This window comes from Carcharodon carcharias, chromosome 10 (genome assembly GCF_017639515.1).
Source record: "Carcharodon carcharias isolate sCarCar2 chromosome 10, sCarCar2.pri, whole genome shotgun sequence".
NCBI lineage: Eukaryota > Metazoa > Chordata > Chondrichthyes > Lamniformes > Lamnidae > Carcharodon > Carcharodon carcharias.
Genome location: NC_054476.1, coordinates 55,460,404 through 55,477,716, shown reverse-complemented (window position 1 = coordinate 55,477,716; position 17,313 = coordinate 55,460,404). Strand labels below are relative to the sequence as shown.

Here is a 17,313-nt window from a genome sequence, read left to right as displayed (position 1 = left end):
AGCATTTCTATAAACAAGCGACATTAAATATTTCAATGGGCTGGCAAAAGGCAACTCTTATTTACAAGTATACACAAAGCTTTACAAAAAAGTGGTCCACATTATGTTTGTACTTTTGATTTTTTTCTCTCGGGATGCATTTCAAGAAGGAAAAAAATAGAAAAAAAAGAAACACGTTTTTGTTCCTAAATGCAGACAAGTATTAAATATGTGATTGGTTAGACTTTAGTACATGTGGTTGGAGGTTCTCGGTCACAGCGCTTGTCAGTAGTGGTCTGTTCTTGGATGACTTAGCCCCCTTTTGGCTATGACCCATTCTCTCCAACCTAGTGCCGTCTTCCCTTCAGCTGGGTCCAATCCTTATCATCAATGTGCAGAACAGGGGCCGGCGGTTAATCTCAGCCTTTATAACACCTGATAGATGGGGTTGTCAGTCGGAATCTCAGTGCGGGTGCAGTTGTCGGGCGATGGTATCATACCTGTGGGGTCGTTCAAAGTGGCTCCTTCCCGGGGAGATGAGGGACTCCCCATGGTCCCGTCTGGGGCTATCATTACCGGACACGTCGGCCGATCCGTGCAAATCCTTTCGACGATGTTGGAGAGACAATCCAGGCTTGAAATAACGGAACTTTTGCCAGTTCTCGAATCTAAACACATTACAGCGAGATAGTAAAGGGCAACAGCACTGGACTGGACGGAATTCAATTACTTCTCGACACGCTGAAGCGCTATAGAAACATGCAAGCAATTTCGTAAATAGCGAATCGAATTAACCGTTGACAACTTTTCAACCAATAAAGTTGGGGGGGGGGGGTGTCATAAACTATATGAAAAAATAGACGCCTGACGCTCGGCACAATTATCTCTGCTCCATATAGGCCGAAAATATAAATGCAATATCGGATATATTTCTCTGAAAATCAACCAATCGTTCATGGTTTCCTTCCACACCATTTGGCAATTGTCTCAAATTGAGACCGTTTTGCTTATTTCTCTCTCGAGTAATGTAATGTTCTCAAGCACAGCTCCATACGCGTTGGTTTGCTGGAAGGGTTTACAGTGAACATTTGGCTGGAGTTGCCGAACGGATGCTTTAGGCAGCTTCTATCCCAGGGTGGCATCCCGCTGTGTATCATTTGTTTATTTTTTTTTGCCCAGCCCATAAACATTCACTCACCGTTTGGCGTTTCCGAGTAGTAAGTGTTGTCGAGCTGACTGCGTCTCCGGGTGCACGTGGGGCCGCTGCAGTCCAACTGCAAAGTCAAAAAGAAAGCCAGAGAGGGTCAGTCACAGTGCCCGGAGCTCGGGTGGCTTGTTCTGCATGTCTGGGAGCTCGGCGATTTAAAACGGTTCATGTAAGATGGGAATTAAATCGCAGCTCAACCATTCGTGCATTTGGTTTTAAACGCGGGCAAAGCAGACTGGAAATCTGCCAGTTAACATTCCTTCCGCATGGATTTAAGATGCAAGGAGTGTAAATCATGGCAAATAAAATCTTCAAAACACTTTAATCGAACGAAATCAATCGTTCAAATGCAATAAAACAACCAACTGATTTAATTCTTAACCCTATCTGGTTTAATATTGATAGTGTACATATCTCCCTCTCTCCATATATCCATTACAGATTTCTTACCATTCCATCCGAGCAATTGGATCGTGGGCTGGAGGCATCTGAGTCGACACTGTATTGATCCATGACTGAGAAATAGTTCTCGTCCTGCTCTCTCAAGAGGGCCTGCAAGCTCTCGATGTACCTGATGGCATTTCTCAGAATCTCCACTTTGGGCAGCCTCTGGTTCGGGTTGGTAGACGTGCACCTCTTGAGTGTTTCAAACGCCTCGTTCACTTTGCTCAGGCGCCTCCTCTCTCTCATGGTGGCCGCTTTCCTGCGGTCGGCGTTGGTCGTTTTCCTCTTGCAAGCCTTGCAAGCCCAAAGCAAGCAGCGGCCGGCTTGGTGGTGCCCACTCGGGGCTCGGATGTGCTCGTCCTCGGTCGGCACCTGGTCGGGTTTGAGGAGCCCAACGTGTACTAACCTGGGATCTAGATCCTCGAAAAAGTGGATGTCTGAAGTAGAGAAGCAGGGGTCATCATAGAAGTCATCGGCAGACGAGAAGGAGCACAGAGAGGTGTCCGTTATCTCCATGGTGGGACGATCTAGAAGAGAAGGGATCCGAATTAACTTTCTTGTAAAGGATCGTTCCCGTCCTCTTTGTTAATGTTTTGATTTTGTTGCCTTTGGCTGTATCGCTCGTACCGTCCGGTACCTGTGCTCAGTCCAGTGAAAGTTTTGCCCTATTTATTCCAAATTCTGGGGGCTGCGGAACAGAATCCTCCAACGCCCAAACTCTTCCATCAACCAATCCGGTAACTCTGGCAGATGGCTGTCTTATTCAGGGTCCGGGGCTGGCCCGTTCCCGATTGGCCGACGGTCCCGATGGCTGAGTCAGTCAGCCCGGTTGGTGTTAGACCATTAAACGTAAAACCTGTCACTAAGAGTTTTCCTATTTCTCTCCTGAAGGATGACAAGTGCAATTTTCGCGAGGCTTTATTAAATGCAACTTTGTTAACCACTTGCGTGCATCTGTTTTTTTCTAAATATTTTGAAAGGTGAAGTTCTAACTTTTTCTGTTTCTATTTTAAACTTCGCCAGCATTGTTTTGCTCAATATGGGTTTGAAACGTGAAAATAAAAAAAGGTTTCGAATGTTTTCGTCAAAGATGTGAACGAAATGAGCAGCGTCACAGAGTTCAGTGTAACTGGAACTCGGTTGTTGTTTCAACAATAACTTTAACACATTCAAACGAACTTATTTAAACAGGGCGACTCCAGTGCAGTCAGTTTCTTCGAGGTGAAATGGTCGATGGAGAGGTAAATTATTTTGTGGTTACATAGCCCGATCTGTATTCCAGGATGCTGCAGTGAATTCACTATTTAAAGGACTCTACTCATCCAAATTGTTTCCATCCATTTGGAAGCCACACCTTATTAGCTCCAGTATCGTGGTCTTATTTGAAAAAAAGAAACTTTTTAGCCTGCAGACCGAGGTTATCGGATTATTAAATTAAATGTAGGTATTTAAACTTTAATTCTAAAATGAAATTTGCATGCGCGTTGTGTGAAGACTAGGGAAATGTATTCCCATTTCTCTGGAGAATTGGTCATGCTTTTTTGAAAGCTGGCATCCAATTTGTAACCAGATATATAGAAAAGTGAAAAGCCAGGGTGGTTTTTTTACACCTTTTTTTAACGACGACGCGAGGATAGGGAGACATCCCCGGTGTTGCGGGCAAAGAGGTGCCTGAAAAACAGAATTCTGTCTCTCGCAGCTGTGCCTTTAGTCCAAGAGGAGAAATCTCTTTACCTGCCTCACCATCACCTCCACACACTGCAGAAGCATCAATGTCCCATGGATGTAGTCTGACAAGTTGCTGGGCCGCTTCTCTTTTCTATGTGGCAGAGTGAAACCTTTCGTTTGGACCAGCAACGCTGGAGATGTTGAGTGAATCCGGTAGATGGAGTTAACTGTCCAATGACTGATCTACCCACACACTATCACACCGCTCACAATAAACGAGGCTTGTACACACCGTTAAGAATCCCAATAAAGTATTAACTGGCTCATTTGTGCGAATTACTATCACCCTTTTTCTGAGGGCCAGCTTTTAATGACTGACTAAAAATGTAAATGTTTTTCTTTCACACGCTGTCCTAATGAAACATTATTTATTTCATTGGTAAATTACGACGTTTCCTCTGTTCATATAGGGTTGTGTGCCTGTGCGCATCTCCCTCCCCACTCTATTGCTGTGCTGGTGTTTCCAAGGGCGCCATGTGCTTGTGTGTACCGCTTGAGTAAATCTTATTTCGAGTGGAGGAGTTGCAATCAGATCGTTACTATTATTTTTCAATGAATCAAATTCTGCTTTTAGTAACCGGCTGCTCTGGCACGGATCGTTTTCATGTTTTTTGGGATTTTATTTGAAAGTGGCATTTTGCAGCCACCAAAGGACAGTCCCCAAGCTTGGTAACAGATGTGGGATAATGAGCTCTGACAGAAGCTGACTCGGGGAGCCGGCAGCTGATTGGTACTTGCCAGTGGTGACAAGGGAATAATGCAGGGGAATGGTCATTGAAAGTCCCATCCATTCCTACATCACCTCCAAATGCTCTCCTGGATTGCCCTTCAGATCATCCAACAACCTACTGCCCATACCATTCACTTGGCTCGATCCTCAAATCCTCACATTTGAAACCTGTCATCTTTTCGTTTTAATGCGCTCAAGCTATCGCCACCCTCTGTCACCTTCTTCAGCCCAGTCTCTCTGGCCCTCTCCCTTCACCCTACCATTGATAGCGGTGCTTTCATCGGCCTATCCAAAATCCCTTCACCCTCCATCTTCCTGCTGGAGATTTCACCTCCTCCTCTAAGTGTTTGGCCAGTTCTAATCTCTCCTTTGGCTTGGGGACCAGTTTTCTTGGCGCCCAGGTGAAGGACGTTTCTCTGAGTTAAATGCACTAATATATAAATGGCTGCTATCGTTATCGTGGCAATGGAACCATGCCCGAGAATATCAGCTAGATTTTGAAAGAGGGATAGTGTGCCAGGATGCCAGGATGCCAGGGCTCAGACTGATTAAACTGGGAATTCTGCGAATTCCGACTTGTCTTCCTGACGTTTTATTTTTCAGGGGCTAGCTGCGGTACTTTTGATTATACCTGCCGAAAAGTCCAGGGAAGAGTTTCGACTTCCGGAAATAACGGAGCGATTACCCTTCTGTGTAACTTTCTCCCGTCACAAGCGGCCACCATTACCCCCCCCCCCCCAACTCAAAATTCGCACGGCATGTTCAAACCTCCGTCCTCCAAGTATTTCATGGGAACGGCGCAGCACGTTCGAGAAATATCTGTCAGACTGGCTGGCAGCAGTAACTTTGAATGGGCGGGAATGTAAAGAGTGCGAGCTGGAATTGTCATTGTGGAGGCACCTTACAAACGTGGATTCACTCAATCGCAACTCAATTATCCATTTCTCGCTAATAATGCGAGTAGTGTGCCTTTAGGAGGAATTATACTAACTGTATTAGACAGAGACTGAGGTAGATAGCCATGAAATATTTATGAGAACTAACACTTAACTAAATACGAGTTAAAGTTGCGCAAGGTGAAGGTCCGGCCTCCGATGTGGCACCTGCCGATTTTAGGACACAAATTGAACCGGGCACTGTTTTTCTCAGACTCTTTATTTGATTCTGGGCACAAACAGGTATCGGGTATATCATCTATTGTAAAACAGTGAGATGAATTTCGCCAATATAAACGCCCATTAAAACCACCTTAGAGCAACCTAGCCACACAGTTCATCCCGTCACTGGCACATGGACATTGAACATTGACTGTAGTCAGTGAGATAGAAGAGGGGCAGATTGTGAACCAGTTCCACAATACAGTTTACCGATCCCAATGGAGTGTAAGCAAGAAAGCTAAAACATCTTTCTGTAAAAAACTGTATGAAACATATTTAGAAAATAGTTTTCAAAAACTCTGCTTTAAGAAAAAGATATACTGCGAGAATCTTTCGACTTCTCGACAGGTTATAAAACCGTACCTTAATTTTTGTTCTAAAATATTGGAAGTGTCGAATGGATGACAGTGTAAGGGGCCCGCACTTGTCATTCCTGCCGGTGCCTCTGGGATGCCAAGAGGAGGCAGGTAAGAACTCCGCGGGGGAGTGGAGAACAGGAGTAGTGCAGGGAAGCTGGTAAAGCACACAATTCCACCACCCCCCCCACCCCCGGAACCTTGTTCGAATACCCCCCCATCCTGTCATTTTAAAATTCTTTCCCATTTTTGAAGGTGCGGGGTGGGGGGAGGCGAGGGTGAGGAAGGAGAAACGGAAGGATCCCAATGTCCTCAAAGATTCTCACTGCATGCATTGAAAACTATTGTGTACATTCATCCCCGAGTCGGTAGAAATTGAGGACTTGCCGAGAACCCACTTATGGCATAAAATAGATTATCCCAGATCCCTTAGCTTTGTAAAGTGAAGTCATACCTTTCCTAGTAAGCGATCCCACTTGATTGTGATATAGAGCTGCCACTTGCGGAGTATGTTTAACAAAATGTCTTTTTTAAAAAGTGTAGGACCCGCTATGAGCCACAACATAATTACTGCAATGCGATAGCTCAAAGCAATGCACCCTTTAACGAGCAACAAGTGCAGTTCGGAAACTCAATTCACCAAAGAAGGTGCTGCCATAGCATTTCATAGATATCTAGCGTCAAATTACCCTAATCAAAAGTCGCAAAAATAAAATGGCTGGATTTCTGAACGAAGTAGAAACATGAAATTTGCCTGACAAACGAGGAGGCGCCATAAATGCAGCGAAAGATTGGCCCGCAGCAGAGAATATATACAGGAGCACCGAACACACCACGCATACAGGCTAACGGGTGTTGGTCCCTCTCAGGTGCTACTTGTAGGGACGACAAGCTTCTAGATCGGACAGATTTTATAATAGTCTTGGTTTTATAATTGTGTGTCATTGCAGAAACATCGAAATAAGGACCGATCTATGATGTAGTGGCTTCACTAGGACTATCCCACATTGCACACGGAGAAAAAGGCGTCCTCTTAAAAAGACCGCAGAGAATGCCCCATTTCTTTAGTCAGTTCGATATTGAATAGCAACACAATTCCCGTGTTAGGAGATGGGCCATATCCAGGATGAGGTTAACTAGTGAAATATTGAGGGAATATTAACATTAACTGAGGTACTTGGGGAAAAGGGATGGGTGCATATTTTATCAAAATCCTGTTCTCACTTCTAGTTATTCTTTATAATTAAATTTCAAAAAAGTAACCTGGAGATTTTGTACCGAAATACTCTTTATAAGCGGGTCCCTATATACCTTCCCTACACTTCCACCAACAGAAAGTGCAGTTTACCTGGGGTCCTATTGCAGGACTTACAGATAGCAACCTTTATTCTCCGTGATTGATCAATTTTCATATTTTTAAAAATAAGTCTTATGCAACACTATATGTTTTTTTTTAAAAAAGAGACGTTTAAATCATTAACCTAGAAGAAGGGAGAATCTTTCTAAAGGAGAGAACTGGATGCAATGCAGATAGGAAAGTTGTGATCTTTGGTTTGAGGGACGTAATAAAAACGATGACCGCCTCAGACAGGTGGTCTCTGTAACTCTTCCTGCAGACGGTCAATGAGGTATTCCCCAAAGCTAACGTTCCCTTCATCCGTACAACCCAGGCGGGTAGCGTTGGTGATCAAGTCGCTGGCCACTTTGATTTGTTGGATTTTGGGGACGAGTAGACGTTTCCTGACGAAGCTGCTGGTGTGAGGGTCCGTGCAGCTTTTGCCCAGTGCACAGAGTTCTTCCAAGTAGTTCGCCACCGTTTTCCACTGGCGGATTGTCAGATCCAGCGCTTGGCAAATGTTCTGGACCGACTCGGTCCTGGGTTTCTGTAAGAAAACATTGAAACCTAAAAAACATGGTTATGTAACGGAGATTAATTACGGTGCGTGGGGTTCTCCCGCGGGTCCGCCCTAACTCCCGCAGAAAAATTAAGAAACCCTCCTGTGATTCTCGGAGTTTTGGGAAGCGGACCACTGGGAGAGTCCCATGGGAGTACACCAAGGAGATGTTTACATTACAACAATCTTAACACTCCAGTGCAGTACTGAGGGACTGCTGTACTGTCGCAGATGCCGGTTTTCAGATGGCCCCACGGCACTTTTTCGAAAATGTTCCAGGTGTCCCTGACAATACTTATCTCCCAATTAACACGCCAAAACAGATTATCTGATCATTATCACCTTGTTGTTTGTGGGAGCTTGCTGTTTGCAAATTGGCTGCCGTCTTCCTTCCACTTCAACAGTGACCACACTTCAAACGTAGTTCATAGGGCTTTGGGATGTCAGGTGGGCGTGAAAGGCGCCGCAAGTCTTTCAGTTGCTTTTGGATGTCACTGCTTATGTGTGTACCTTATGGTAAATGTCTGGGATCTGATATCTCAACATTATACTACAACACTGATTATACGTGAAAAGTACTTCATTGCTTGTCAGGGGCTTTGGGACATCAAGAGGTCATGGCATGTCCTATATAAACGCCAATCATCTCTGTGGCTGTGCTACACTCTTGTTCATACTTAAGGACTGAATGCATAGGCCTGTCGCTTAGACATTCAAATGGCTGCTGGATTGGACCGTAATCTGATTAAGATGGAATAACTATGGTTACAGGTTGGTACCGAACGATGGATGTTGATGGCATAATAGCGCCCCATAAATTTGAAAAAGTAACATTAATCATCAGCGGCTTCAGTGTTGAGCTGTCAGGGCACGTGGGAGTCAAACGTCATCACATGGGCGCGGCGGGGGGGTGGGAGAAGTAAATAGGTGATGTGATTTAGGCTCATAGTTTGACATCTTTTGGACTACTGGTTTGTATTAGTAAATAACCCTGGCAAAGTGACTATCAACCCTTCCCTTAACATGCACTGCATGATGAAGTGTTCGTGCTTTTATCGCATTTCTTGCTGTTTGTACAGGTTTTAAAAAAAAATTCACCTAAACCAGGTCCATAGGACCCCCGGGTTCTCTCAGTATGTACCCTGTTCGAATAAGGCAGCAGTTTAAGATGGGGTTCAGAACCGCAACATCATTCTCCTCCTTTCTCTTGCCTTATTTGTGTGATCTATTTCTGTATTTGCCCCAATGACCAGCAACCAGATCTGGTAATAGGAAACATTTTTAAAAAAATCTTTCACCCGTCAATTCACTGACACGATAATGTATGAATAAAACACAACTCATTGATCTCTGTACTCAAGGAAACGCCATCTGTCTAAATCAACTCATTTCAAAAATAATGCTCGCTGATGATTTAGAACAAGTGAAGGTAACACGTTAGGAGACACCACAATCTGACCTTAGCTAATGGTTTTTTGAATGACGTCAGATTTACTGATTGTTTTTTGACACATACCATTCCAGGTCTATTGAAGATTCTCCAGATACACATAACATTGAGCTAGATGATAATGTGATATTAATATATATCAGAAATTACATTCCATGTTGACCAATTGATTCATCTATATCAGATCCAGCTGCTTTTAGACAAGTGTATTCTTTTCTACATGATCTGCTATGGTACAGGCATATAATCCAATCTGCTGCTATCTCGCTTCTACGGTGGCCGAACACTTGCCAATACCTTAATGTCCTTGGCACAGTAGTGACCCCCTCGCTCCTTCTGGTACTCGAGTAAGGTTTCGGCATTCTGCTCCTCCTCTTCTGCTACTTTCCGGAAATAGCCAGAAACTCTAGGCAAAGCAACGTCATTTTGTTCGAAGATCTCCGCCTGATAACAAAAGGGAAACACCAAACAGAGTGATGGTCAGCAGACGTCAAGTGTCCAAGTCCGGACTCCAGTTGAGAGGAACCCTGGAGCCGTTATAATCAGCCATAGCGTGATGTTATAACACTGACAGGACAAAGTATGAAGAAAACAAAACCATTTGAGGGCCAATCAGCCGCTAAAAAAAAGACTTCATTTATTTGGCGACTTGCACGACCATTGGACGTCTCGAAGCGCTTTACAGCTCATGAAGTACTTTTGAAGTGTAGCAAATATTATAATGTAGGAAGTACAAAATATAAATATATATAAATGTAAGAAATACAAAAAGCTTAGCTCCAAAATCACAAGTACAAAATTCTAAAGGACTTGTTCTTTCTGTTAGTTTCTTATATGTTATGCATATGGAATCCATAATGTGAGGGGAAAAGGCCAATGTGGTTTCGAAGTGAGGAGTGGATGGTCTTGTCCTCTCGTGCCTTGTTCCCCACAGCCGGAGAAAGAGATTAGTACTGCGCGAGATCATGTGGCTGGATGGATTATTAATTTACTCGGAATGGTACTAGTTCAGTCCCTCTATATTAGAGCCGAGTGTCGCTGCTGTTTCTCTCTTCACCCCCGCAAATGTTACGATTAACTCCAAATTGAAGACAACAAAGCGGAAATTTTACAGTGCATTTTAGCTGCTTGTTCAGTTCGGGCGGATTTAAACTTGTACTCACGAGTATGTAAGGTATTTTATACTACACGGCATTCCAAATTATGATAGTATTGCCTGAAGACTAACTTAATGTACATGCACGGAACTGTGTCCAGTACTTTAGTAAGGTTAAACTTAAGTGTGGTAACTTTTATTTTGTTCATGATTGAAGGTGCAGCATTTAGTTATTGTGTGATTGTTCCCAGAGAGGAAGTTTGAGAGTTTTTAAGATAATTCAAATTGCAGCCGTGGCCAAAGTTGAATACCTGAAGTGACTAGGCCCAGGAGGGAGCTGTGCAGAAGTGAGCAATGAAGAATTGTAAATGTTGCTCTGTCTGTTTGGAGTATGCAGTCAGCACGCAGAACAAGGGGAAATGGCCCTTCGTATAAAACTGATCTCTTCAGACCCAAAAGGACAGGAGTGAAAAGAGGGATCAGCAGTCTAGAAATAGGTTGCAATCTTACCTACCCCATCATAGCCAGAGCCCTCTTGTGCTCAAATGATCTTTTCTTGGTCCCATCAATATTGGAAATGGTCATGAGCTGACACTAATTTATGTTGTGCAAATGTTACCTGCCATTTATTTGCCAAAGTGTGGATGTTGTTCAGGTCCAGCATGTGAGCTATTTCAGTATTATAAATAAAGCACAATACTGTGGAATGATCAGTGAACAGCTCCACTCCTGATCCTATGATGGGGAGGTCACTGATGAAGTAGCTGAAGATGTTTGGGCTCAGGACACTTCCTTGAAGAACTCTTGCAGCAATATTCTCAGCTGCAATAATGGGTTTTCAACAACCATACTATTTTCTTGCGTGTTACCTATGACACAAACCACTGGATGCACAACGACTTCAATTTTCCCTTGGTGCTATCTTCAGTTGAGTGCTATCTTGATGTTGGGGACAGCTACTCTTGCTTCTCCTCTGGCATTCGGCTCTTCTGTTCACATCTGAATCAAGGCTGTGATGAGGTTTGGTTTTCTGGTAGAATGCAAGGTGACTATAAGTGAGCAAGTTCTTGGTGATTAAATGCCATCTGATCACATTATTCATGGCTGCTTTCATCACTTTGCTGATGATTGGGCGGATGTTGACAGGGCAGTAATAAATTGATTAGAATTGGTTTATATTTTTGGGGTAAGACCCATCTATATTTTTCATATAGTCAGGCTGATGACAGTGTCATTGGTGCCCAGGAAAGCAGTTAGTTCAGTTATATCGCCACTGGGATGCTTTCTTTGTGTGTGTGTAAATTTGAACATTGGGCTTAAAGTGGCATATCACTTTATAAATACTTTTTTGAAGCTAAATATCACATATACTCTTTCCTACACACAAAGAAAAATATCACAGGAGATCTGTAGGTACAGGGAATTGGAAAGATTTGTATTTACATAACAATGTACAATGTGCACAACCATTATTTTGAAAGTGATAACTGTTGTAATGTAGGCAGGTGCAACTGCCATTTTGCACAAGGCCTCATAAATTCCAATGAAATAAAAGTCAAAGTAATCTGTTTCTGGTGGTGTTGATTGAGGGATGAATGGTGTCCAGCAGAACTCTGTTCTCTTTGAATTGTACCCTCAGGATTGTTTATATTTCCCTGAACTACCAGACCAGTCAGACAAGACCTTGGTTTAACATTTCATCGAAAGAATAGCTTAGACTTTGCAATGTAGAAACTATCCCAAGGTACTTCACAGAGAATAAAATAAAACAATAAACACAGAATCATGAATGGTAAGAAATAATTGAGAGCTTGGTTGAAAGGATGGGTCTTTTAATGGTCAAAACTGGAGAGACGAGAGGGTTTAGGGAGGGCAATCCGGATAGCAGGGCTGAGATGGTGGCACATAGGAAAGAAAGGTTGTTAAAAATGTCAGTCAAAGAATGGATGGATGCAAGGAATATATGACCAGAAGAGGTTTCAGAGATCAGGTGAAGTGATGCTGTAAAAAGATTTTAAGAAAAGAATGGAGGTTTTAATGTCTATACATTTAGGACACAGGAAACAATGTATGTAAGCAAAGGCTGAGGTGAAAACTGGGCCATAGCGCAAGATGGGACACAGGCCTTCCTCAATCCCTTTAACCTTCCTGACCATGCCCATCTGAACCTAGCTCCAACTTCACAACACTATAGTTTTTTTTCCCATCTCCACATCAATTCTCACCAGATTTAGTATTTCCATCAAGTTCTGATGTTTTGACTCCCCTCTTAATTCACATGACCATTCATCTAGACCACTTGTCATAGCCCCTGATCTCATCCTCCTTCCTGGATCCTTGCATAAGCTCAAATTGATGGTCTGTATAATTTTGTGTTCTGCTAAATCTTGAGCTGAGTTTCAAATTTTGCATTCAGCCTAACCAGATTGCTAGCTTCCACCTTTGAAATGACATCTGTTCCTATCCTATCATGTCCCCATTTCTGCTAAAACCCTCATCCTTGTTTTTGCTACTTTCTTAGTCAACTTTTCTAATAACCTCCTCAGTAGGCTCAGAGCCTCTACTCTTCTTAAACTCCAACTCATCCAAGATCCTACTGCCTGAATCCTATCCCAAATGAAGATCTTGGTGGCAGGCCCAGCCCTCACTGAGCCCCATTGGCTCCCATTCTCAAATGCATTAACTTCAGTATCCTTCTCAATGTCAACACATCCCTCTGTATCTTGCTCTTCCCTTCAGTCCTCCTCATTGCTTGTTTCCTCTGCTCTTTGACTCTGGCCTAATCTGTTTCCCCCTCCATCCACAAACATCAGTGGAAAATCTTCATTCAATACCATGTTCTCCCCTTCAACTTGTCACCTTGTGACATCTCTTTTCCCTCCTTCAAATTCTCCTTAAAACCTACCTTTTTGACAGTATCTTCTATCACTTGTCCAATTCCCCTCCTATTCCTGCTTAGCTCTGATTCCCAATTGTCAAGAGATGGAGTTTCTGCAATGTTAAATGCTGCTACATTAATGTTGTAACAATGGAAATCTGTCAGTCATGGTAAGAATACAGTTTGTTGCATCTCCTGTAGAAGACTCAGCAATTTAGAGTGCTACTTTTTAGGTCACTATTGACCGAATGATATTGAGATTACCAGTTTAGTGACATAGAGAGAAAAGATTTTTGCAGAAAACTACTAATAATTCTTGATCAACAGACTTAACCTTGCCCTAAATTTTCCTTACATTCTGAAGGTCCTAATGCTTGCTATGGTGCAGCTTGATGGACTCAGCAACCTTCCGATTCCTTGCCCAAGTGGCTATTCTTTGGTTGTTGAGCTGGTGACTATCCACACACTACTTAACTAGCATAGTCTCATTTCATTTGCGGTTAGAAATACCAGGGAACTTTCCAGCTAGAGCACCAGGATAAGGGTCAGAAATTGGGTAAATGCCCCTTCTCTCACGAATGCTAATGCCAATTGTAATACTACAACTGATGCACAGCACAGAACAACAACTTGTATTTATATAGTGCCTTTAATGTACTAAAACATTCAAAGGCACTTAACAAGGCATTATGAATCAAAATATGACACTGAGCCAGTAATGGGTATATTAGGGCAGTTGACCAAAAGTTTGGTCAAAGAAGCATAAGACATATCTTAAAGGAGAAAAACAAAAATCACAACTTCAGGTCCTCTCCTATGAATGATTTGGTACTAAACTGTCCATTGCCTTTACCAGCTAGGATATATGAGGAGCATCTTAAAATGATTACACCTTGATGCAAGTTGGCAGGGTAAATCAGGAATCATATTTCAGTACCACTGGCATTGTATACTGTAAATCTCAAAATCTGCCTGTATACTTTTTTAAATTCATTCATGGGATGTGGGTGTCGCTCGCTAGGCCAGCATTTATTACCCATCCCTACTGTCCCTATTGTCCTACTTCAGAGGGCATTTAAGAATCAACCACATTGCTGTGGATCTGGAGTCACATGCAGGCCAGACCACGTAAGAACAGCAGATTTTTTTCCCTAAAGGGCATTAGTGAATCAGATGGGTTTTTATAACAATCAACAATGGTTTCATGCACATCATTAAATTTTTAATTGCAGATTTTTATTGAATTCAAATTCTACCATCTGCCATGACAGGATTCAAACCCTGGTCCCCAAAGCATTACCCTGGGTCTCTGGACTTGTTAAACTCTAGATGTTTCCATCTACCCTATACATTAAAAATGAGCAAACCCTGTCATGACTGAGGAATGTCTGATTGATGAGGCAGTTTAACTTAGGTCTGCCAATTAACTATTGTCATATGTATCAACCAGCCTCTGGATAGTATCTGTCATAAACATTATCTTTTGAATCAACTATGATTTTTTTCCTCAAAATTAATACCTATACGCTCATCAGGAAAAACATTAAACACAGGTGTTAATGTCCTGGAAGTTGCTGTCCATGAAGGTGGTGGAAGCAGAGATGATCAATAATTTCAAAAGGAAATTTGATGGGCATTTGAAGGGAAAAGAATACTTGCAGGGCTATGGAGATAGAGCAGGGAATGGGACTGATTGGATTGTTCCACAGAGAGTTAACATAGACTAAATGGGCAGAATGATCTCCTTCTGTGCTGTAAATGGCTTTATGACTCACAGGGATAGGATCTTTATGTTTGACTATTCCTTAGATCTACTCCTCCCAAATGCACAATGGTTGCTGTTGTGCAGTATATTTTCAAAATGAAATACTGGCCAATCCTGTCCTGCTAACTGGAATGCTCCAGTAGACACATTATGTAATTGCTCCTTTTTTCAAACCACCTCCATTCATTTCCAATTCAGTGCACCCACTGCCCAAAAAAAAGCCTGTCTTTGTAGTACATACAGCACATACAGCTCATCGATAACTGAAGTTCAGGTTAAAGTATACCCTGAGCACCAAGGTCTCGTTTGTTTCATTACAATCCAATTCTGAATAAAAGCAATCACAAAACTTAATGAACGAAAGATGTTGGTGACACTTCACCTCACTGCGACTTGAGATGTGTTTATAGTGTAGCTAGTCTGAGACTGGTCACTACAGTATACTTTGGAGCCAAGTAGTGCCCTTCATTTATTGTTTGGCTACCCCCCCCCCCCCCCCCCCCCCCCCCCACCCCGCCAACCCGGCCTTTATTTGAATTTCCTTGACTGGAAGAATGCTGCTTGCATTTAAATGTTTTGAGATGACAGGTAGGAAGACCCACCCTCTAAAATACTGAATAGATTTATAGTTTGCAGGAAGCTTAAAGTACCGTCTTGGGCACTTTGTAAATCCTGATTATTTTAGCATTGATGTTATAACTCAAGCAGAGTCAAACTTCTTATATCAACCTCTGGAGTCAATTCTATTAAAATTGCAGGTCAAATGCTTCCTTAACCTAGAAACTTAAAAATGTATTTTGGGAAGGGCCATTTTACTGCTGACTCTAAAGGCCTCCTCAATACTGTACACAACACAACTTTGTTCATTGTTTAAAATATAACTTCGATTATTTAACTCGCTGAAAGGTACACATTTGTAAATTGGGTTTGCAATAAAAGTGTTTTGCTTTACTGGGTCAAGGTGTTTTACAACCCTAACATTTCTCCCTATTACCGGCAGCCCGGTTTTAGATGAATATCTCCGCCCGGCCCTCGCACAAATTCCCTCTCAGCCTAACGAACTCTTCAAAGAGCAATTCACTGTGTGTCAAGATCATATACTAACCAGGTCCCACTGCAGGCATTGCCCACAGTCTCACAGGGATGACTCCACTTACACGGATGAAAATAGCAGTTCAGTACTGAGTAATCAGTGACCTAGTCTGCTGAGAGGAATTGGACGCTTCTCCCAACACCCCTCGATTTTGATGAGGGGAGCCGAGTTTGCTGACCCCATGCCCGGCGCTGCTTTGCGCCTTACCCGGCTCGTTCGGAACCTCTTCCCTCTTCCCTCAGGAGCCAGCCCCTACCTCAGCCCCAGCGCTTTCAGGCCGCCTTACCAGAGCCTGGAAGCGGTAGGAGACCTCGTAGAAGAGTGTGATGAGCCCGCACACCGCCTCCTCCACACTCGCAGGGTAGTTCTGCTTCACCTGGGTCCCAGGCACCGGCTGATGGAAGGGGCAAATGGGCAGGCAGGTTTTCTGGCGCTTCCCCTTCGGCTCTGCCATTTGCATCCAGAGAGAGAGAGCGAGGGAAATAATAATAAAACAACTAAATGAAAAATGTGGCAGCGGAGCTGGTCACTGGCAGTCTAAGAACATGCACCTTCCTCTTCCAGTTCAAACCGAGCTTCATCCGGATGATGAGGCCGCCAGGGTCAGAAGGCTTAAAGCTAGAAAGGATCACAAGCCTGGCATGAAATAGCTTGCGACTGACGGGCAGCCTGTCAGGGAGGGAGGGGATAGCAACTTTAAAGTTGATCACACATTTCCCACCGTTTGGCAAGGTTGTTGCTCAATCTGCATTGAGTCATCAACATAACACGTAAGTAGCTGGCCCATTGAACACGTTCACAGAGATTGCACAGGACAGCTCTAATCAAAGTGAAAGAAACCTGACTTGACAGATAGAACAACGCACATCTACAACACCCTTCTGATAACTTTTGCTTAACAATCGAAAAACGAAATATACCCTTCCTTGATTTCTTGATTTAAAACTACTCTGTCACAACTCTGTAACAATCAGCAGATTATTGCAGTAAAACACTAATAAAGAGTTACATCTACATTGGAGAGACCAAACGCAGACTGGGTGACCATTTTGCAGAACACCTTCGGTCTGTCCACAAGCATTACCCAGACCTCCCTGTCGCTTGCCATTTCAATACTCCACCCTGCTCTCATGCCCACATGTCCGTCCTTGGCCTGCTGCATTGTTCCAGTGAAGCTCAATGCAAATTGGAGGAACAGCACCTCATCTTCCAACTAGGCACTTTACAGCCTTCCGGACTGAATATTGAGTTCAACAATTTTAGATAATGAACTCTCTCCTCCATCTCCACCCCCTTTCTGACCCCCCTCTTTTTCCAATAATTTATATAGATTTTTCTTTTCCCACCTATTTTCATTATTTTTAAATGTTTTTCCATCCATTGTTTTATCTCTACCTTTTAGCCTTTTTTGACTCTTTCACCCCACCCCACCCCCACTAGGGCTATCTGTACCTTGCTTGTCCTGCTTTCTACCTTTAATTAGCACATTCCTTAGATAAATCACTACCTTCAACACCTCTTTGTCCTTTTGTCTA

General features: G+C 43.0%; 2 protein-coding genes across 2 annotated transcripts; both read right to left on the bottom strand.

Moving 5' to 3' along the window:
* Positions 1-405: 405 nt before the first annotated feature.
* myod1 (myogenic differentiation 1) lies at positions 406-2,146 on the bottom strand. The gene is made up of 3 exons (XM_041197638.1): positions 1,637-2,146; positions 1,178-1,253; positions 406-647 (listed from the first exon to the last, which is right to left on the bottom strand). Exons 1-3 carry the CDS (start codon positions 2,144-2,146, stop codon positions 406-408), a joined length of 828 nt encoding a protein of 275 aa, XP_041053572.1.
* Positions 2,147-5,227: 3,081 nt separating this feature from the next.
* zgc:172145 (uncharacterized protein LOC559095 homolog) lies at positions 5,228-16,483 on the bottom strand. Its single transcript, XM_041198458.1, has 3 exons — positions 16,065-16,483; positions 9,244-9,390; positions 5,228-7,484 (listed from the first exon to the last, which is right to left on the bottom strand). The coding sequence occupies exons 1-3, from the start codon at positions 16,236-16,238 to the stop codon at positions 7,185-7,187; spliced, it is 621 nt and encodes a 206-aa protein (XP_041054392.1). The 5' UTR covers positions 16,239-16,483; the 3' UTR covers positions 5,228-7,184.
* Between the last annotated feature and the right edge of the window lie 830 nt (positions 16,484-17,313).

Excerpts from the sequence above, each read along its gene's own strand:
- zgc:172145 (XM_041198458.1), bottom strand. The coding sequence starts at position 16,238 with ATGCAAATGGCAGAGCCGAAGGGGAAGCGCCAGAAAACCTGCCTGCCC. Across the intron at positions 9,391-16,064 it reads CCTACCGCTTCCAGGCTCTG|GCGGAGATCTTCGAACAAAA; the intron begins GTAAGGCGGCCT and ends TTTTGTTATCAG. Across the intron at positions 7,485-9,243 it reads ACTGTGCCAAGGACATTAAG|AAACCCAGGACCGAGTCGGT; the intron begins GTATTGGCAAGT and ends GTTTTCTTACAG.
- myod1 (XM_041197638.1), bottom strand. The coding sequence starts at position 2,146 with ATGGAGATAACGGACACCTCTCTGTGCTCCTTCTCGTCTGCCGATGAC. Across the intron at positions 1,254-1,636 it reads CCAATTGCTCGGATGGAATG|TTGGACTGCAGCGGCCCCAC; the intron begins GTAAGAAATCTG and ends TTGACTTTGCAG. Across the intron at positions 648-1,177 it reads CTACTCGGAAACGCCAAACG|ATTCGAGAACTGGCAAAAGT; the intron begins GTGAGTGAATGT and ends TAATGTGTTTAG.